The sequence below is a fragment of the Dipodomys merriami genome, unplaced genomic scaffold (genome assembly GCF_024711535.1).
Source record: "Dipodomys merriami isolate MVZ:Mamm:240054 unplaced genomic scaffold, mDipMer1.0.p SCAF_3, whole genome shotgun sequence".
In the NCBI taxonomy this organism is placed as follows: Eukaryota; Metazoa; Chordata; class Mammalia; order Rodentia; family Heteromyidae; genus Dipodomys; species Dipodomys merriami.
In genome coordinates, this window is record NW_027204492.1 from 42,020,149 (window position 1) to 42,042,960 (window position 22,812).

Sequence of the window (22,812 nt, forward strand, 5' to 3'; positions counted from 1 at the left end):
AAAATGGAATAATGTGTTCTTTACATTGTTGTAAATTCTCTAAAATATTCAATTGCACATTTTTTCTTTTTTATTATATATTTTTATTGTAAAGATATTGTGCAGAGGGGTTACAGTTACATGAGTATGGTAATGAGTGCATTTCCTATCGAGCATTGTTACTCCCTCCTTTATTTTTTGCCTACAATCCCTTCCCTCCCCACCTCCCCAACACCTCCGTTGCCCCCTCCATTGCACATTAACTATAATAATTGACATAGACTAAGTGACCCTTTGTACTTATTCCCCTAAAATAATTTTTGGAATGTGTCTAATAAGGCAAGTTTGGAGGCTGTTTTGATGCTAGGAACATTGTCCATTCTTGCATGTGGTACCCAGGTTGGTAGTTTCTCTCCTTGTCATCCAGTTCTGCACTTAGGGGCACATGCTATGTAGTTACACACATCATGAAATGAGATTGGGCTGTGCTCCTGTTCCATGAGTATTATTTGACTTTCCTATCTGGAATAACAAACTCAAATATCAACTTTCTCTGTCTCTTTAGCCAGGGGTCCTTAACCAACATGCTCATCATAATCACCTCCGGGTTGTTTTCTAAATGCTCACATAAAATTCCTTTGTTGTTGGAAATAGAACTTCTATATCAACTCCAATTAAAGTTATTAAGCTGTACTAATTAATATGGGCTTCAGAAAGTATGAATAGACATTTGGCATTTTTGAGTACATGTCAAAGCTTGTTTTGTCCTTAAGTTTGCCTCAACATCAAGTAACTAACATTGACTTTTGCCTTTACTGTCAATGTGATTGCTTATTTCCTCACCTGTCTCCTTGGAAGAATGCTCTCCAATGGTAATCAAGTTACACATTCAAAGTTCTTATTCCTCTACAGTGCCTTCTATCATTTGTTTTATTATTATTGTACATTACTTTTTTTTTTTGGTCGGTCGTGGGGCTTGAAATCTGGGCCTCGGCGCTGTCCCTCAGCTCTTCAGCTCAAGGCTAGCACTCTACCACTTGAGCCACAGCGCCACTTCCAGCTTTTTTTTTCTTTTTGCTTATGTGGTGCTGAGGAATTGAACCCAGGGCCTCATGCATGCAAGGCAAGCACTCTACCACTGAGCTACCTTCCCAGCCCCTGTACATTGCTTTTTGTACAAAGGGTACATGTCAGGTAATGAGTAGATTTCTTTTTGGACAATGTCACCCCTTCCCTTGCTTTCTCCCAGTTTTTCCCTCCCTAGTGCCTTCTATTTTAAGATCTCAAAGGGGAAAATAGATTTCTGTCATTGACCTGAAGGTAAATTGAAAGTATACAAAATAACTTATTAAATGGAGTTGGACAGTTGATTTTTGTTCCTGATATATCATTTCATGAGTCAAGTTGTGAAATAGCAAGTGATTGATGATACTTTACTCTTTAAAAATATATAATTTGATTGTTATTATTAAGGTGTTGTACAGAGGGGTTACCATTTCCTAAGTCAGGTAATGAGTACACTTCATTTTTGGACAATGTCACCTCCTTCCTTCACTTTACCTGGTTTCCTTTCCCATTCCTGCCCAGAAATTACATAGGTCATTTTCTACTTAGTACTGTATAATGAATAGTATGATTGCATTTTTTTCATCCTTCACCCTTCCCTTTCTGTGCCTCTTCTTCTCCTGCCCCCAAAAGCAAAAAAAAAAGTCCAAAGCAATATCAAACACCATTACTACCAAAAACAACAGCAAAAGCAGAGATACTATGATTCCATTTTTCTGGAATGGAAGCCCAATTGTGAGCTCCAGGAAGTGTCTTTTTTTAATGTGTTAGTTCTGTGGCTTGAACTCAAAGTCTGGGCACCATCCCTTAGCTTTGGTTTGGTGCAAAGTCTTATGAACTTTCCTGTCTGGTTGGCTTTGAACACTGATTCTCAGATCTCAGCCTTTTAAATAAGTAAGATTACCAGTGTGAGCCACCAGGGCCCAGCTCCAAAACTGTTCTATTCTTTAGATCATTTTCTGTGGACTAAGACGTGTTCCAACTCTGGCTCTCAGAGTGTGTGGGAATTTGCAGAATGCTAGGATAATGTCAACTGATATTGACACTGATTTAAGAAATGAGTGTAGACTGTGGCCTTAAACTAGACAAGTCATTTGTGACGATAATAAAGGCGGCACATCTCTCCTCCTAAGATCTACCTGGAATCTCTGTCTAAAGATGGCACTGCCACCTCTGTGTGATACCAGAAATTCATTCCCCTCGATTCAATTCCAACTTACAAATAATAAGAGCATGATTTTAGAGAAAAGCTAACAAAAGTTTATCTGTTTAGCCAGGAACAAGGACTGAAAGCAGCCCCTACCTCCCAAGTGAGGAGGACAGCACTTTAAAGGAAGCCTTGGGGCTTCCAGGTGTAGGTGCTGAAGCATGACTTGGGGCCAGATGGTGGCCTTGGGGATGTTTATTGGCCGGTGTATGGTGTTGGTCTTGGGAGTTCTATCTCTTGCTGTTCTGAGTGTTCCTTCACTCCTATGATCAGTAAGATAAGGAGAAGAGCATGATGACCTTGCCTGGAGCTGAAAGAATGCTCTTGAGTTCCTTCACATAGGGGAATAGGAGAGAGAAAAAGAGAAAGAAAAAGGATGCCCATTTAAAACTTTGTTGGAAACAACGTTTATAAGAAAAAGCAGGCTGGCTAGTAAAGTGAATTGGTTATTAGACTAAAACTTCAGTGGTGAGCATATGTAGGTTCTGTTTCTGTGGCATACATGCCTTGTGAGCAATGAAGGCGTTATTGTTGCCCACGTTTAGGTGGGTCAGAGGAAGAGTGAGTCATGGGGGAAGGATGACTCCTTTGAAAGGCACAGATTGTCAGGGCTGCTTTCAAGACCTGGCTTGAGTACTTTAGAACACTTTTTTGTGTGCTGGTCATGGGATTGAACTTGGGCCTGGACACTGTCTCTGAGGTGTTTTGTTCAAAGCAAGTGCTCAATCATTTGAGCAACAGCACCACTTCCAGCTTTTTGGTAGTTCTATGGAGATAAGAGTATTTTGGACTTTACTTCCCCAGGCTAGCTTTGAACCAAGATCTTCAGATCTCAGCCTCTTGAGTAGCTAGGATTATAGGTGTGAGCCACCAACATTGGGTTCTTTAGAGCATTTTTACAAGTTTTTCCTAATTTTTCAAAGCTGCGTTTAGAACATAGGCCTGTTGAACCCCAGCTCTGTGTTTTCTTCAATTCCTGAAAGCGGCCTTTTGATAAAAGGCAGGTCTATTTCTCACTGTCTTAGAGACACAATTTCCGGATCTCCAAAAATGATACTCACTTAACTGGATTCGGGGTGGCTCTGAAGGTACAATCCTGTCCTGTGTGGACAGAAAACAACCCTTATGAGAAAATAAAATAACCCTTTCCTATTAATAAAACACTAGAATGCTCATAAATATGGATCAGACAATGTTGCCAAATAATGTTTGCCTAGAGCACAGAGTACTGGCCATAGAAGGCTGGGTACCTAGGTTGGGGTCCTTGACAAGATGAGGCACACTGCTTTTGAGGGCATTTTGGAGGTATGATTTGTATCCACTTCTCTAATGGCACCACTGTTACCTGAGATGGATGTTTCTTCCAGGGGTTATATTTGGCTCTGAGCCTCTGTTGCATAGCAACAGCCTGCCTCTGAGCTCAGACCATGATTCAGCTGGTCTGGGCAGCTGTGTCCATAGCATCCTACAGAGGGGATGACTGAATGGGGGATGGGGAGAAAATATGCGCAGCCTTTATGTGGGTGGAGTCTTTTTGGTTTTTGTCTTAAAGCCTTGCTTCCTGGTAGAGACCATCTCTGCAATGTGGACATGTCATCTGACACTAAGAGTGCACAGAACAGGTAGAAGAGATGGTCAGTGAACAAAATATAGATATGTATTCTACATCAAATGAAACTTGTTTACTCCTTTACTATACAACAGCATTTACAGAAAGAATTGATAACATGTTCTTCATACTGTTTCAATAATTATTCAAAGAAATATAATGTCAGCTTTCTCATTTCAGAATCAAGGGCTTGAAATTTAACAAAGGAGAACCAAAACAAAATGGAGTCATGGGACCCTTCGGAACTGAAGCTTTAGAATTCTGACATGGGCACTCAGTAAGAGTGACAGGAAAGGGACAGGGTGCTGGGTTCCATGGTAGCAGACATGGACATGGCCTCGTGCAATTTTTCCATCTAGTGGCAGCAATCCCTCTATATTTATCCCTATTCAGCCTCTCCAAGCCCCAAGATAAGAAGTCAAATCTCCCAGTAGGAGGGAGAGGAAGCTACCAGTGAGTACATACATATATGGGTGATGGAGTTTGAGACTTAGGAGCACAGAATATATACCTTCGGTGTTTTTCAGCATAAATTCATATATATATATATATGTATATACACACACACACACACATATATATACATGCATGCATGCACATACAAGTTCACATATACATCTACTATGTCAAGCCAATTATTTTTAAGTTTCTTCTCTCACACAAACTATATTTTGTGTCTATTTCAAAAGCAGTAAGTATATATCTATTACAAAACAATATCTCTTGACCAATCAGGTTCTTCTGAACCTCCTTTTTAACTTGGAGCTTGGCCTGCTAAAGCAAGTCTTACCATACAACATTGTTTATTATCACCTCTTCCTGACATCTGATCATTCTCAATATATGACCCAGTTTTTCATCTCCTACCCTTGATATACCTGATCACGTTGACCTGTCTTTAGCAGGAATCCTAGCAAATCAGTTTAGCAAGGATCCTATACTGCTCCCTTGCTCCTTGGCTAACTGCCCACACTTGTACATGGTGTATGTGAAACTAAGCTCAGTTCTATACTGAAGTCTCTCCTACTGCAATGATACTGAAAGTCTTTACCACTTTTAGTTATTGTTCAGTTCTTCTTCTTTCCGACTGCACATCTTTTTCTGATAATCCAATTATAAAGTTACTCTCATCAAATTACTTATCTTAATGATTTTTCTGGTTTGAGGCTTTTTATTTTGACCTTGTGCTTTTACTGTCTTCATAACAGAAGTTGGAGCGTAGACCTTGTGCTTTTGTCTTCATAACAAGAGCTGAAGCTTAGAACTGAATCAGTTGCCCCTTTCTCTTCTTCTATCTGCCCAATTCAAAATACTTGCATCTCTCAACAGGCAGCATTCCCTTAAAAGTGCAGTTGGGCTCAACACATTAATCTTCTTTGTAGTCTTAGCTTTTTTCTGGAAAATTGGCTTACTCTGACTATCATAGCCACTCTGCTTCCTGTCACAATACTGTCTCTGGGCATACAGAGAATCCTTGCCTTTTTGTACTGTGTTACTTCATGAGGGTTGTGTTTTTCACACTTCTTACCGAAAGTCCGGCATATATTAGGAAGCCTGGCTGCGCCAAAAAAGTGTAACAATCTGAAAAGTAAGGAAATGCATATTTATAAAGTGACACTATCTTGTATCTCCTACCTTCCTGATCCTCATATCCTGATCCAAATGGAGCCTCTGTCCATACATTGGTACATATTTTATAAATGTATATATCTGTGGGTTGAACATTAATGTATTTATATATGGAAATATTCATTCATATTCCATATTCAAAATGGCAATCATATTTTGTGTGCATATCTTTAGCTTACTTTCTTTTTTTCAACAGTATTCTTTGTCTTTTCTTCTTTTGTACTGGGGATCGAACTCAGGACATTGTGCTTGCAATAGGCAAGCACTTTGCCACTGAACTACATCCCAGACCTAGCCTGCTTTCCTAATTAATGTTATTTATCACAATTATGGTTGCAGGCCTGAAACTCACCATCCTTCTGCCTCATCCTCTTGGACCTTGAAGTTACAGACATGTGCCATCACATATAGCTGAGAAAGTGTTTTAAACTTCAAAAACATGCTTATTTAAAATGTATAGTTCATTGTCATGGAAATTGGGCAGTATTCTGGGGGAACATCAAGTGCCAGGACCCAGGAGATTAGAAGAACCAGAGTCCTAAAGGTTATAGGACAAAATGGAAAAGTTTTAGAGTAATTCTAGACTTCATTACTCAGAAGGCTTTTCAAAGCTGTTTTGTCAATTATGTCTGGATATTAATCTGGTTATTGAAGTTAATAACATGTAGAAAGTATAGCTTCTGGGCTAACGGAGACAAAATGTAACCAAGATGTTATTTATAGTAATTCTATAATATTATTTTATAAAAGGTTGCCATTTTTTCCTTTCCTTTGTGCTGGTCCTAATGCTTGAACTTAGGGCCTGAGTGTTGTCCTTGAGCTCTTTTGCTCAAGGCTAGCACTATACCACTTGAGCTACAGCTCCACATCCTGATTTTTAGTGATTATTTAGAGAGGAGAGTCTCACAAACCTTCCTGCTTGGGCTGTCTTTGAACTGTGCTCCTCAGATCTCAGCTTTCTGAGTAGCTGGGATTATAGGTATGAACCACCAGTGGCCTGGCTACAAAAAGGTTGTCTTTAAGACAGCAGCAACTGGACCCTGCTCACCTACTAGGAGACCAGCAAATCCATACAGTACCAATATGCTGTCTTCCCTTCCTAAAGAATAGGACACTTGTTAAGATTCCAAATATATTTTTATAAATCTCTTATGTCTGAATTTTCTCATATTTCTAAAATTAATAATGCTTACTTTAGAAATCAAGTTCATGTATGTGGTACTTGTTAATTATGAAATATTCAGACATTGAATGATCTACTAAATAGATTTTTTGATGGAATCATTATTGTCGTTTAAGTATAGAATCAAATTGTCTTACAAATTGAAATAATTTGACTTCTTTCTTCTCTATTTAAATCCTTTCTATTTTTTCTCTTGTGTTATTGCTCTAGCCAATATAAAATTACCATGCAAAACCAGTAGCTCTTCTCTATGGCAACAATGAGCAGGTTGAGAAAGAAATCAATCAAACAATTCCATTTACAATAGCTTTATACCTAGGAGTGATCACAATTAAGGAAGAAAAAGACTTCAATAGTGAAAACAGTAAGACAGTGAAGAAAAGTTGAAGATGCCAGAAAATGAAAATAAAACCTTCCATATTCATGGATTTGCAGAGTTCGTGCTGTGAAAATGCCCAAATAACCAAAATCAATTTAAGCTTCAATGCAATAGACATCAAAAGCCCAAAATAATACTTTGCAGATATAGCAAAATCAGTTCTGAATTCATATGGACACATGGTGAGTGTGTGGTAAAGCAAAGTGATCATCTCATGAGTCAGAATGCAAAGAGATGAAGAGAATCCTCTTCAAAGACAAGCTCCCAATGAATCTTCCACTAGATCAAGTCTGCTAGAGTTCTCACCACCTCCTAATGAATAATTGACAGTTTATATATTTTTTTCTTTGTTAGCATATTGTCTTTCTTTGGTTTTCTATAAGAAAATGCCTTAGAGTTGGTAATTTCTGAATAAAAGAAATACATTTTGCAAACTGGTGGCTCATGATTGTAATCCTAGCTACTCAGATGGCTGAGATCTGGGGATCGTGGTTTGAAGTCGGCCCAGGCAGGAAAGTCTGTGAGACACTTGGCTCCCATAAACTACTCAGAAAAAGCTGCACATGGCTCTGTGGACTAGACTTGAGCAAAAGAAGCTCAGGAGCAGCTCCCAGGCCTGAGTTCAAGCCCCAGATATGGCACAAAAAGAAGAGAAATATATTTCTCACAGTTCTGGAGGCTGGTACTTCACAACCAACATGCCAGCAGATTCTGTATCTAGCAGTGGCTCAGACTTTGCTTCATAGATGACCCCTCTTGCTGGGTCTTCCTATGGTGGAGGTAATAAAAACAGACCTGACAATTTATTTGTAGGTATGCACTTTTCGGTCTTATACTTCCTTCACCCAAAATATTTATATACTCTCATACATATATTCTTTGTAGCTTACTTAGAGGCTGATTTTGTCTCTCAGGTTAGAGAGATCGAGGAAGGAATTGCCAACAAGGAGTGGAAAATTCCACAAAGTTCTGGCTGGTCCCGGCCTTTCTTCTTGAATCCCCTTCTTGCAAAATCTCCAAGCCTGAAATTTTCTGCACTAAATTTCTTTCTATAACCTGTATGGGCAGCTACAAAATCACCTTCTTTTTTCTATAGTCTCACTATAAAGATATAATAAACTTTATTTGTGGTCTCCTTGATTTCTTCTTCCCTCCCTCCCCCCCTCTTTCTTTCTTCTTTCCCTCCTTTTAGCTTTCCTTTTAGTTTTCTTCCTCCTCCTCTTTCTCCCTCCTCTCTCTCTCCTTTAGTAGTCTCTTTGTGATGAGCTAGAGTTTTTTTTGTAGAATATTCTGTGACTTTGTCCTAGCTCAAGGAGGCCTCACATATTGCATGGCTTTAGTAAAGCTGTGCATGGAGAGATCATCACCCCATTCCACAGTTCTCAGTTCCATATGTTTGTCCAGGTAGCATCTGGATGATTCCAAATAAGTACCTGCATCTCAATGAGACTTAGCAACTCCAGAAAGCTGGTAATTCTTTTTTTTTATTTTTTATATTTTATTTGTGAACATACTGTACAGAGTGGTTACAATTACATGGGCAGGATAATGCATACATTTCTTACCAAGCATTGCAGCCTCCTCCTTTGTTTACCCTTCACATCCCTTCCCAGCCTTCCCTCTTCCCCCCCACAGTCCCAATCCTCCCACCCCCCCCCCCCCCGCACGGACGTTGTAAAGCTCGTTTTGGACATGACAACTTGTACTACTCATTGTTGCAACAGGTCCACCTGTATCCTTAAACGGCTTGTTTTTCCCCATCTCCTCCACAAGTTATACTGACATCAAATATAGTGAAAGCGGGGGTTATACTGTGGGGGAGGGACATACAAAGCAACAAAGAAATAATCTTATAAAAGCGTTAGAAACACATGCATGAAATAAAAAAACATTAAAATACATATCTAAGGGTTCATTTTCCTAACATCACATTTGGGCATTTACCCAAATGTTTACAAACAAGACCACACTAAAGCTACCAGCACAACTATGTTTATTGCAGCATTATTTACCATAGCTAAGATCTGGAACCAACCCAGATGCCCCTCAGTAGATGAATGGATCAAGAAAATGTGGTATATATACACAATGGAATTCTATGCCTCCATCAGAAAGAATGACATTGCCCCATTTGTTAAGAAATGGAAAGACTTGGAAAAAATTATATTAAGCGAAGTAAGCCAGGCCCAAAGAAACATAGGCCCCATGGTTTCCCTTATTTGCAATATCTAGTATATGTATGAGTCAAACGGAAAGCTGGTAATTCTAAGATCAGAGTCCCTTTGCAACTACAGAGAACAGTGCCAAACCTAAGTAGACACTCAGAGTTCTGTGCTCTTGCAGTATGAAAAAATACATTGTAGTGTAACCAACACCCAGTCTGCAATGCTGAGTTCCCTGTGAATTTGTAGCAACATTTTCTTGCATCTCAAGCTTTCTTATTGGCTGAATCTGAAGAGGTGGATAAATTGGAAACATCTTCCTAGATGTTTAACTGGTGGGAAACTCACAGGACAGAACAAGAAGTTAAGTTTTCTCTATCGCCAAAGGCTCTCCTTTCTATGCTCCAGGGGTTGAAACTTCCTGTAAGGACTCCATCTTAGTGTGGCTCTGGCAGAGCAGTGGCGGGGAACCTGCTGGTATCTTCCTGAGCAGCTTTTCTCAATCTTTCCCAAACTCAGCTCTAGACCACACAGATTCCTCCAAGAAACCTGTGAGGACACTGGTGACAAGATACTGCTTTTGGGACGTACCATGGGTGAGTTGGTCAACATGAGGCAGGCGGGATTTTGGTGCCCCCTCTTCCTGCAGGATGCAGCCGAATCTCCCACTAGATGGAGATAGGGGTGGGGTGGCAAGGGCATAGGCTGTTTGTTTTGCATTTTCCAGAAGACAAAGGCCAAGCACGTCGTAAGATACTTGCATGTCCACTTGGAAAAATGTCTCTTCTTGTGGCTTAGCTACAGTGACTTTTTTTTTCCTGTTGGAGGGAAAAGGCTCAGTGTGTGGTCTTCTCCAATCCAGGATTTTCAGAAATGATTAATTTCCACCACCTACAGCCGGAGCGGTGGAAATTAATAGTCTTTGCCTGTTACTAGTTGTAAAAGAGTGCAGGGAATCTACCAGTAACCCTGGGATCACGGCAACAACCATTTAGGGTAAACTGAATTATTGCTTAGAAGGTTCTAGAAACTTACTTATCATCTGTCGTAAAACCTCTTCTGAAATGTTCTATATAGTTTTATGTGGAGTTTTCCATATTAATTAAATACATTTTGAGAGGGGGAATCTTACTCATGAATTCTGGAGCTAAAGTGACTCTCCTATTTCAAGTGTCACAAGTGTCTAAATCTATATCTGAGACTATAGACATGCAGCACCATACTAAGCTTGTTACTCATGTTTAAATCTTCCCCATATAGCTGCATTTTCTTCCAGAAAGGTTTATTGAAAGTTCTCTCCCTCTTTTTTTGTGGGTCATGGGGCTTGAACTCTGAGCATGGGCACCGTCCCTGAGCTCTTTAGAGCAAGGAAAACTCTCTACCACTTGATCCACAGCGCCACTTCCAGTTTTCTGGTGGTTAATTTGATATGAGTCACACAGACTTTCCTGCCTGGGCTGGCTTTGAACCACAATCCTCAGATCTCAACCTCCTGAGTAACTAGGATTACGGGTGTGAGCCACCAGTGCTCAGTTTATATTTCTCTATTTTTCTTTAGTCAGCTTTTGCTTTTTATATGCTTTGTTCTATATTAAAACATGCATAAACATTTAGAATTTTATCCGGATGCTGGTGGCTCATGTCTGTAATCCTAGCTACTCAGAATGCTGAGGTCTAGGGATCAAGGTTCAAAGCCAGCCCAGGCAGGAAAGTCCGGGAGACTTGTGAGACTCATCTCCAATTAACCACTCAAAAACCTGAAGTGGAGCTGTGGCTCAAAGTGGTAGAGTGGTAGCCTTGTGAAAAAGAGCTCAGGGACAGTGCCGGGGCCCTGAGTTCAAGCCCTATGACTGACAAAAAATATTAGAATTTTAAAAATATGTTCTTTTGAATTATTACTATGAAATGTCTCTTTTTGCCATAGTATTTCTTTCTTTAATGTATACTTCTCTCTTACTAATAAGATTCTAAAAATTTAGTGCACAAATTTTGTATGGTTTGTTATTTTTGAGGTAAGTTTTAATTGTCATGTATTAATTATTTTCATGGAGTACAGTGTGATATTTCAATGCATGTATACAATGTATGATGTTCAGATCAGACTTCGAGGCAATATCCATTGTCTTAAATATTTTTTCATTTCTTCATGTTATGAGCATACATAATTCTATCTAGTAGCTATTTGGAAATACACAATTAATTGTCAGCCATTATTATTCCATGCTATAGAACATTAGAAGTTACTCCTTCTATCCAGCTGTATGCCTATACTGATTAACTCTTCTTTATCCATTCCTCTTGCCAATACCTCCTTATGTTTCCTAGTCTCTGCTAATTATTATTCTCTCTGCTTCTGAGATCAGATATTTTGCTATATTGTTTATTTATATTTTCTATATTATTATATTTTAATTTTATTTATTTCCTTTTTTGTGTGCTAGTCTTGGAGCTTGAATTCAGGGCCTGGGCACTCTCCCCGAGCTTTTATGATCAAGGCTAGTGCACTATTGCTTGAGACACAGCTCCACTTCAAGCTTCTTGGTGTTTAATTTAAGAGTCTAATGGACTTTCTTGCCTAGACTGTCTTTGAACCCCAGTCCCTAGATTTCAGCCTCCTGATTAGCTAGGATTACAGGTTTGAACCACCAGATCCAGACTTTACATGTATTTTTTAAAAGAAAATTTAATGGAGACATTTTTATGCAATCTGATTCTGTCTGCCCTTCAATTAGGAATGTTTAATTGAGCCTATTCTTAATTGTAGATAACAAGTGATTCAAATAGAACATATTATTATTGTTTATTTACTTATTTTAGTTATTTTATTTTATTTTATTTTTGTATTGGTTCTCAGGCTTGAACTCAGGGCTTGGGTACTATCCTTGAGCTTCTTTTGCTCAAGGCTGAAGCTCTACCACTTGAAACACAACTCCACTTCTAGTTTTTTTTTTTTAGTAGTTTACTTGAGACAAGAGTCTCATGGACTTTTCTTCTCAGGCTGGCTTCAAACCATGATCTTCAGATCTCAGCTTCCTGAGTAGCTAAGATTACAGGTGTGAGCTATCTGTGCTCGGCTTTGTATATTTATTTTTCCTGTTCCAAATTTCTTGTATTCTCCTTTCCTTTGAAATGAATAAAAATAATTAATATTACTATTAAAGATTTGACTAATTACAGTAAACTTTCACAATTCTTGTAGTGTTTACTCTTAAGATTACTATATATGCATGTGTGTGTGTGTGTGTGTGTGTGTGTGTGTGTGTGTGTGTGTGTGTGTGTGTGTATCTTTGCCCTATCACAATTTCATTTGTTCATTTGAGTCTCATAACATTTTGCAGGAATGTTGGAAAACTGTGAAACTGGTTATCCTCTCTCAATTGACTGTCATGTATTTTAATTGTATAATAACACCCTAAAAGAAATTATAATAGTGTTATAATAGTTCATATTCACTTAGATTTATCTATATATTTGTAAATATCATTAATCTTTTTTGCATATATGGTGATATTTTTCTATTCGAGGAAGGACCTTTAATATTATTTTGGTTTAAGTCTTCTGGCCAGATTTCCTCTCAGGTTTTATAGCATGAATATTATTATGAAACGTCTGTTTTTTTGTGTGGGATTTTTTCCCCTTAAAGGACACTTTTTCTCCCATTGGAATTTTTATACTGACTAGGTGTCTTGATAATTTTGGAGACTTCTCAACTAAGGGGAACTAATATTTCCTTACCATTTTCTTTATTTCTGAGACTCAAATTGAGTGGGTGTTAGATGTGTTCACTATATTTCCTTTCATTTTTTCCCTTTCCTTTTGCTACTCCCCATAATTTTATGCATTTAAGTTATATGCTGTATATTTTTCAGCTTTACTTTTCATTTGTCTAGTTCTTCGTTCAGGAAGGGAAAGAAGGCATTGTCTTTGATCCTTGAACCATAACAGCAAAATTTCAAGGTGAATTTTTATTACCCCTCAGGGGAGGGAGGTAAAGTTTAGAAATGGTAAATCACATGTCTCAGGTCATCTAGCATGAAAATGGCAAAGCAGGTGCTAACATCAGGTCAGATCCTTAATCGCCCTGTGCTTATTTTTTTTCTTGGGTATGAATGCTTCCTATCTCCCATCTTCCCATCTCCCAGGAAGTGGAACTGCAGAGAAGTCCTCTCAACCTTTTTGGCACTATGATAGATTTCTTTCTCAGTTACCAAGCAGTGATATCTCTTCATTAGTGGTTATATTTGCCCAGGACTTTTTCTGTTATTCGACATTAATGTTGTTTCTCAATTTAAGGGCACAATTCCAAAACTAAATACATTCAAAAAAGAGAAAAATGCTCGCATTTTCAAAGGAGACTTCCAAGTTGCTCTGAAAAAGTCACTACTGACCTGCATACTCTATTCCTGCAACAGCAAGACAGAGATCCAACAAGTATTGCCCACATGGAAGCCCGAGGAAGAAGATAGTAAGTGACCAGTCAGCATGGCTGGAATGTACTAGTCAGTGAAATACTTAGGAATTTAACCTGCTAGTTAAATATGTTACTCTTTTTCCTAACCTGAGAGTGAAAATAATAGGATGGGATTAATGACTGAACAAACATTTTGTAGCCTTGGTTCCAGTGGGACAAAAAACGCAAATAGGAGAATTTCTGAGTATATAGAGATGACTTCAGTTTCTCTATTTTTCTTACAGCATTCCTTATGCCATCCCATCCTATCGTCAGAGAATCTATTCAAACAAACAAAACCAAACCCAAATTAACATGGTGGAAGGCCAAAACCCTCCAGAGAGAAGAATTCAGAAGACAGAACAGGATGTGAACTTTGAGAGCTGGTTTAAGGTCACAGTGAGTGTCCTAACAAAATAGATCTAATATCCAGTTGTAGGAAAACCGAATTGTACTGGGCTGATGTAGAAATGCCTGAGCTTTTCTGGGTATGGAAATTTGATAATGTGTTCTTTTTCCAGTAGTTAATATCTTAGATTGTGTAAGGGCAAATTCAGAGGAGCAATATAGAGGGAGCAAGCCAACTGCATGAAGAATAGAAGAGATTGTGTATTTAAAGAAATTAATTATAAGAAAATGGAGTAACTCCATACTGGATATTTCAGTTTTTCTTAAGTCTGACTTGTTAGAATTGAGTCTCTGGAGTCCCTGTCAAAGGGGCAAGCCAGCTAGTTATAGTGATTGCCTATCTATAATCCCAGAACTTTGGAGGCAGAGGCAGGAGGATCATAAATTCAAGGCCAACCTGGGAAATACAAAAGTTCTAGGCAAGGAGGCAGTATGGGTCTTTTATAACAGAAGCTTAAGATCTTTGGAAACTAATAAATGGAAGTTTATAGCTCATGTTAAATATTTGAAATTGATTATTTGAAGAAAATAATTTCAGTCAAGAGAAAAGGTAACTAGAAAATCTATCTCTAGTTTAAAAGCTAGAAATACTGCATTGGAATGTGTCCTAGTTTTAGAAATTTAAATTGTAATGCTTGACCAAAAAAAAGTCCGAAAAAAAGATGCTTGAGCTTACCTTTAAATTCCATTATGTCGGTCTCTTCTCTCAACCTTTTATTTGCTCCTAGATTCCATTTGGCATAAAATATGATGAGGAGTGGCTGCTAAATTTGATTCAGAGCCAATGCAGTGTCCCTTTCACTCCAGTCGAGGTAAGAGAGGATAGTAAGAAGGATGAGAAGAATCAAGACAGTAGAAGGGATAGATGAGAAATGGTTCTGGCCTCACATTCTATTTCTTTCACCCTTATATCTAGTTTCGCTATGAGAAAATGCAAGCCCAGTTCTTTGTCAATAATGCCAGCACTGCCTTTGAACTGAAGAAGATCAGTGACAAGCTTTTGGACAACAATAATGAAAGGGTGTGTGTCAATGTCATAACCTGGTCTAGTTAAGAGAAAGTGGGCAAACCAGGAGCAAGATCTTATATAATCTTGGGGGTCAGAGATGTTGATGCTGACTCAGCCCCTTGTGCTGTCTGCAGATCTCAATCTTTATCAGCGCCTCTGATGTACCTCACTCTCTGCAGAAGGAGGTAAAGTCAGAAAAGATGGAACAGGTAAATGTAATTTAGACTCCAGATAAGCTAGCACCTACAACCAGACCCATCTATACCCCCTTCTATTGCCACCTTTACCACTTCAGCCTCAAATAATCAGAGAACTAATCCTGCAGCCAAGAATGAACAAAGGATATGATGTGTCCCAGCAAGATCTTAACATCTACAGTAACTCATTTGACCGAGGTATGATTGACAGTAGTAATTCTAAGGAAAATGAAGGCAGAAAGATCTGTCTGGGATGGAGATTTAATGACTGTAATTTGGGGAGGGGTTGATGCTAGCACTATATCAGCCTTCTGATTCTCTCTTGCTTCCTGAAGACATGGCAACTTATAATACAAAAATGATATCACTGAATCCTGGAAAGTATGTGACTACTACCTTAACTACTCATGAAGAGAACATATCCAAGGTGAGACTTTCATCCAGATTCTGGTATGAATGATGAAGGTTGCAAAAGTTCAACTTGGTCTCATTAATCTCATTTTGGAGTCCTCACTCTAATTCTTCCCTCATTATAGATTTTGTCCTTGAACTTGTGCCACAAAAGCCAGCTGGTTGGACTGCTTGTTGCTATGCCAATGTCCTCCAGTATCAAAATCAATTTTCAGATTGTTGTTTGAAAGGAAAGTGGAAGGGCTTATTAGATGATGACAAGAGGTAGAGACCTGGACTTTGGGGCAAAGGGGAGGGTTAGAAGTTCAGGGTCATCCTGCCTTGATTTTTTCAGTTCATGTGTTTCCCCCTCATAATTTCAGATGGAGACTTCAGTAGAGATTGAGAAGGGGAAAGGCCAAACACCAGAAGAGATGCATGCAGAATCAGACTCTTTCTGCACCACCTTCCCAGATAATTCCACCAGCATGAAGTCAGTTGCACTCACTAATATTCTTTTGGAGCCTAGTCTGCCTCTGGCATGCGTATCTGCAGGAGGTTGCCATGGTCATTTGTGACCACAAGCCTAGTCCCCTTTCCTGTCTGGGTCCTCAACTCTGGTCTCCCCCCTCTTCCATGCTTTGACCACATGTAGCTAGCCTTCCATCCCTATCCTGACAGGTCCCTTGCTTATCCCAGGCCAGCATGGAGGCTTGTCCTGCCCCATGGTGAGGACGGAATTCCTCAGCCACAAAAGTGGCTGCCATGGTGAAGTCTGTTCCTCTGGGCCATCGTTGGGAGCTATGTCTTCCTTGGGGAGCACCTGCTTCTTTGATCAAGGATCCAGAAGTGGGCAAGCAGGCAGCTTCCTGAAGCAGGAGTGGAAGGCAATGATCTTGAGAACAGAAGGGCAGGCCTTTCAGGAGCGTTGTCCACCCACCCCCCCACTCCATGTCACATCATCCTACCTGTTCCTGCAGAACAAACAAGTATGGTTCATGGGCGAGGCATAGACTCACAGGCATGGGTGTGTGGGAGAGAATTCAGGACTATAAGTTGGTCCAAAGATTGTCCATCTCATGATGAGCTGGCTCTAGGGAATTACTGCTGCCCTGAAGGAGGTTCATTTCCCATGCCATATTCAGCCTGCATTCAGCAGGTTCATATTGTAAGATCTGCCTAGGGCAACAGGGTCTACCAGAGGCAAGTAAAAGAGAGGGCTGTAGCAGGGAAATCATTCTCTTTTTCTTCTCCCTTCACACCAAGAACCAGGGCCGAATGAATGTCCTCTCTATCTTTTTGATTTTCTTTTTCCTTTTTCCTTTGTAGTCAGCCTGTTGTACTCTGTCCCATTGCACCTTCTATGTTTCCTCTCTTTCTGTTCCATGCCCTATATCCCCTCTCCCCTACCTCCTGAGCCCTCACTCACCTGGTCTGGGCAGGCCATGTTGTGCATGATGTTGAGTGTCCAACGAGGGGGCAGGCCTCTGGGCTCCCACACCATATACTGTTCCCTTCTGAGACTTGTATGAGAACTCAGAAGAGAAAAAGGGAAGAAAATGGAGAAGAAAGCCCTCAAGCTTGGGCTCCCACTGTGTTTCTTGTGGTCCTGTTGGGCAGTGAACATAAGGGATACCCAGGGAGAAGATGAGAGAAGAGAGCAAGAGGGAGACAATTCTCCCTCAAGGTCAGTTCCACAGTTTCACCTTTTTTCCTCTTAAGTTTCTGTATTTTCAACTGAGGCATAAAAATATTAAGAATTTTCCAGATCCCAGTGGCTCACGACTGTAATGCTACCTACTCAGGAGGCTGAAATCTGAGGATCATGGTTCAAAGCCAGCCCAGGCAGGAAAGGCTGTGAGACTCTTATCTCCAGTAAACCACTAGAAAACCGGAACTGGTGCTGTGGCTCAAGTGGTAGAGTGCTAGACTTGAGATGAAGAGCTGAAGGACCGTGCTCAGACCCAGAGTTCGAGGAAAAAATGTTAAGAATTTACATATTACCTAGATATGATAATATACCTACATATGAATGGGGTACCGGGTAATGTTTGTGCATATATATACATTGCATGATTTTTATAGATGGTCTTGAATTTTTGGCAGCTCCATCCTGGAATTGTTTCCCAAGTTATTACGCCTGGTAGGTACAGTCTTTCACCATTGACATCTCTAATTGAAAATAAAGCTGCCCACAACCTATTCTCAACCCCCTTAGGTATTGCTCAAGTTAAACTTTTGGATCTAGCCCTTCAACTTCAAAGGGATGGGAGACGATACAGGGTCATGTGGGAACTTGAGTATATGGCCTTTCTACACACCAGGATATCTGGCTATGATCCCAAATGTTGTTCTGTTAGACCTAATTTCTGACCTTTCCCATTCCTGAGTCCATCCCTTTCCCTGATCTTCCAATATTACCTACCTGGTTTGCACTAGTGTCTTCCTCTTGTGTTCTCCAGGATGGCCAGGCATCATCTAGACCACCTGTCTTTAACACTGAAACTCACAAGAAGTTACCAACTTGCAAGGTGAAGAGAGGATTGCATAAGATTTTTAGTTATGCATAAAGGATAACAATATCCTGAACACTTCTTTTATTTTAGGGAAGTTACTTTGGATCTGAAATGCTAAAGGATCTGATCCTACAATTTCTGCAACAGTATGTATCCCCGGAACTCTGAGTAATGGGAGGGATGGGACAAGACAGGTAAGACCTTACAGTCACAGGTCTGCTTGGTAAAACTGTCTCATTTGAGGCTCAGATCATAGATATACCCTATTATATTCCCACAGATACTACACGATCTATGACTATGGAGATCGACAGGATCTTCTTGATGTTTACCATGAAGAGGCCTGTTTCTCCCTAACCATTACCCACAACTTCAAGGAACAAGCTCCGTGAGTATCACTGCTCAGACTGGAGGCAGTGTGAGACTCCCTTGCCTCCAAGTAGACTCATACTGCATGCAGTCCAGACACTGGCTGGACTATTACCACATGCTGCTTTCTCTCCTAGAAGCAATCTGTGTGACTATTTGAAGTACAGCAGGAATATGAAGAATCTCAACGATCCATGTAAGTATGCGATAGAGAATACTGGGCAGAGAGAAAGTATGAATTAGGCAATCAGAGGAGACAAGGGCCAGGTGTGGTAGCCTCCTTCATTTTTGTTTCTCTGCTTTCCAACAGATGTGCAGAGGCAGCTGCTAAAGCACAGGAAATGTGACATTGTAAACTCCCTCAAAGTGTTGCCCAAAACCCAACATGATCTCAATTCATTTGTGGTGGACACTTGGTTCCAGACGGTGAGCACATGCTTCCTTTCTGACAGTCCCAGAGAGCTGGAGTTGAGTAGGAATTTAAGCAGAATCCTGAGCTCCTGTGTTCTGCCCTTTTAGGAAAAGATGCTCTGCTTCTCTGTCAGTGGGCTGTTCAAGGAAGGTGAGTGTATATAGAATCCCCTTTCCAGATTCCCTCCTGCCCACCTTCCTGGGAAACCAGCTGTAGAACCCTTCCCATTCTTCCCTTGCTTTTCTCTTCTTATATCCTGCTTACAAGCATCTTGATCTTGTGTACCCCAGAGCTACATACTGTAAGATTTTGATGTTTCTCATGTTAGTTAGGTGATTTGGGACCACTTAATCTGTTCCCTCATTTGAAAAAACTTGGGAATGAAAAAACAGGGATGAAGTACATTTGAAATGATTTTCACAAGTCTCAATTTTTGGTAGGGGACCCATCAGTGTGAGTGAGTTATTCTTAGTGTTTTCCCCCAATTTCCCCTGCCATCCTGAATCCAAGTTAGCAGTGGTAACTGTTAGGTGTGGCTCCCTTTAGTGTAAGACTTTTTACTGGGAAACACTGTATGAACATGTGAAGCATATGAAACTCTAAAGGGGTATTGTTGTTTGTTGTCATTGAAGTGGAAGGAAATTCTCAGGGATGTGTTCATGTCTTCACTCGGACCTTCATCACTACCCATAGCAGCAGTTCAAGGTAAGTACTGTGTTGTGGGTAGGAGTATCCATCCAAGCTTGGAGACAGTGTTGATAGGCAATAGTGAGTCCCTGAGTTATTTTTTAAACCCACAGTCTACCCAAGTGGTTAAGAGCATGGACTCTGACTAGGTGCTGATTGTTCACATCTGTAATCGCAGCTTATTCAGGAGACAAGATCTGAGAAGCCCCTGGGCAGACAAATCCACCTTATCTTCAATTCACCAGCAAAAACCCCAAAGTAGAGGGGCTGTTCAAGTAGTAGAATGTCAGCAGTGAGTGAAAACTCTGAGTGAGAACACAAGGCCCAGAATCAAGCCCCAGTATAGGTGTGTATGTGTGCATGCGCGCGCACACACACACACACACACACACACACACACACACACACACACACACACACACAGTGTGGGCTCTAAAGTCCTGATGTAACACTTTCACTGTGATTTACTTATTTGCTGTATGCCAAGTAATATGACCTATCACTTTCTTCTTCTGAAATAGTGATTATACTGCCTACTCCCTTGAGCTGTTGTAAAGGGAAAATGGGAATGTAAACCCATTCCTGGGTTATAGTTAACACTATAAATTTAGTGAGTTATGTACACAGACTCCAAAGATGGACTCTGTGGGAAGTATTAAAGGATACCAACCAGGAAAGTTGAACAAAGTAGGGGATAGAAGGAATTTAGCTGCTGAGCAATGATAGCTTTGGGGTAGCAGGTTGTCTTTTTGTCCAGCTATCTTAGATCTCATTTTTTCCTTCAGCTTATGCATCGTCAATGACAAGCTATTTTTGAGTGCCAGGCCCCAAGAGATGGAAAATGCTTGCTCCATTCCCATGCCATTGCCCTCAGGCTCTGAGATGGCGATTTCCCAGGAGCAGCAAATGATGCAGGCATTCTCCACCAAGTCTGGGATGAAGTGGTCTGAGAAGTAAGTGTTGGTGTACAAGTTGGTTAGGTATGAGCTAGAACAATCAGGGGAGTGAATTAAGGTAGCTACTAGGTAATTGAAACATTTTCTTCTTTGTGTATAGATATCTACTTATTTTAAACAATATGTCATTTCTCCAAATTCCATGGGCCCTGTTTCTTTATTGGAAGGCTTTTGGATTTTCAGGACATTTTTCTCATGACATACTATGATGCTGGAGTCATTCTGATGTATATCTTGGAGCATACATAGAGGCATGCTTCTGTCACAAAGAATAAGAAATGTCATTGTGCTGTCAGCATATCTCCTCTTGGATACTAATGAATGTCTCCTGTCCTTTCTCTACCCTAGGGACTGTCAGACCAACTACTTAGACTACAGTAGAGTTGTACAAGCTCTGCCGCATCCTAAGGTAAGGTTTTAGAATACAGATACAGTGAGACAAGGCCAGGTGGTCTGGGCATGAGGCCAGGGTTCTTTGCTCTGCTGATCTCCCAATTACCTCCTTTACTTCTCCAGAAAAATGGAAAGATCTGAGAGACCTTCACATAGAATGGTACACAATCCTGAGTGTGACACTCTGAGAGGAAACTCTTGTGTGTTACCATCTTCCTCATTGCCTTTGTTGTATTTTTGTTCTAGTATGAGTGTTTTGCTGTTATTGAATTGGGAAGTCTGGGTGCAGCTATGTAGTGTTGACTCTCATCCATCCAAAAGGCTAGTTGTTCTGTGGATTTGTTCCCAGGATACCCCCCTCTGCCTTGTTTGACAGAGAGTGATGGTGCTTACTACAGTAAATCTTTGAAAAGTCTGTTTGAGGCAGGTATTATGATCCCTGTCCTTGAGAAGAGGAAAAGGATACTCAGTGAGTAACCTTTGGGAAGGAGTGGAGTATAGACTCAAGTCTTGGACCCATATTTAGGCCAGAGCTGTGCCAAAGGGCTTTATCACTTCCTAGGTTGAGGTTGTTCTCTACCCTTGTTAAACATGTCCTCAGTGCATTCGCCAATTTTTTTTCAAATATTTTTATGCAGAGAATAATGTTAGATTCTGAGCCACCCAAATTATTCCAAGTTAAAAAGTTCTCTTTTGTGAGAAAATGTACTAAAGAACATATGAAGACCTGGGGAGAAAAAATGCTCCCATATATGATTGACATATTGTTAATATCCTTGATATATAAAGAAATCTGTAGAGAAGGGGAACCTTTGGAACAATCTTAATTGGAACAATAGTATTATTTGGAACAATATTAATGTCAAAGAAATCTATAAAGGTCTGTCAAACTCTTAAATACTCCAAATCATAACTGCAAATGTTGAGTTACTAATTTAGAATAGGAAGCTAATGATAGTTATTTTTAGAAATATGCACTGAATTCTGTATATGTACAAGCATGCATCTCTATATTGATGTTTTGGCTTCCTAAAGTTGCCATAATAAAGTACCATAACCTAGATGGCTTAAGGCTGTGAGAATTTGTTTTCTCATGATTCTGGAAATTAGAAATCCAAACTCAAAGTGCTATCAGGGCCACATTTCTTTTAAAGACTCTAGAGGAAAATCCTTGCATCTTCCAGTTCCTGGTTGTTCCTAATAATTATTTTATAGCTTTTGGCAGCATAACTTGTATTTCTGCCTGCATTTTCACATGACCTGTGTCTTCTTTTTTCCTCTCCCTTTCAAATACCCATTACTAATAGAATCCACATTGGTTTCATAAGACTCTGCTCATGTAGGTGGCCTTCTCCAGCTTTACCTCTGTATCTGTGGCTCTGAAGTAGGAGTCATTCTTCTTTGATTTGTATGGGGTTTTGAACCCAGAGGTCATATACTTGCAAGACAGACATTCTATTGCTTGAGCCATACCTCCAGCCCTTGTTGCTCTGATTATTTTTGAGATAAGGTCTCACTCTTTGTCCAGACTGGCCTACCCTATGATCATTCTATCATAAACAGGATGACAAGCATATGCTACCATACTTGTCAAGCATGTGTCACCATATCTTGTGAACTTTTTGTCCAGGCTTGTCTCAAACCACAATTTTCCAAGTCTCTCTTTTTTTTTTTCAGTAGGAAGGTTGAAGGGTATGAGCCACTGCTGGCAGCCTATTCTTCATATTTCTCAAATATGGCATATGTTAGCAGCCAAGTAGCTCCATTATCCTATTTGATGCTTGTACAGTCACAGAAGTCTGATAACTGTCT

General features: G+C 40.0%; 1 protein-coding gene across 5 annotated transcripts in view; it reads left to right on the top strand.

The window, feature by feature from the left end:
• Window positions 1-22,812, top strand: part of Nxf3 (nuclear RNA export factor 3) — a 126,281-nt gene that overhangs the window by 100,880 nt on the left and 2,589 nt on the right. Inside the window, exons 1-21 of one of the 5 annotated variants that reach the window (XM_070040012.1) lie at window positions 9,575-9,636; window positions 9,733-9,809; window positions 13,104-13,170; window positions 13,507-13,678; window positions 13,909-14,062; window positions 14,800-14,883; window positions 14,988-15,092; window positions 15,215-15,289; window positions 15,376-15,475; window positions 15,613-15,704; window positions 16,051-16,160; window positions 17,774-17,810; window positions 18,130-18,198; window positions 18,274-18,329; window positions 18,464-18,571; window positions 18,690-18,748; window positions 18,863-18,978; window positions 19,072-19,114; window positions 19,597-19,669; window positions 20,437-20,604; window positions 20,956-21,016. In XM_070040012.1, the coding sequence (XP_069896113.1) occupies window positions 13,656-13,678; window positions 13,909-14,062; window positions 14,800-14,883; window positions 14,988-15,092; window positions 15,215-15,289; window positions 15,376-15,475; window positions 15,613-15,704; window positions 16,051-16,160; window positions 17,774-17,810; window positions 18,130-18,198; window positions 18,274-18,329; window positions 18,464-18,571; window positions 18,690-18,748; window positions 18,863-18,978; window positions 19,072-19,114; window positions 19,597-19,669; window positions 20,437-20,604; window positions 20,956-21,016 (1,533 nt within the window). In that variant the 5' untranslated portion in view covers window positions 9,575-9,636; window positions 9,733-9,809; window positions 13,104-13,170; window positions 13,507-13,655. The other 4 variants (XM_070040010.1, XM_070040011.1, XM_070040007.1 and 1 more) reach the window with 4 other exon arrangements.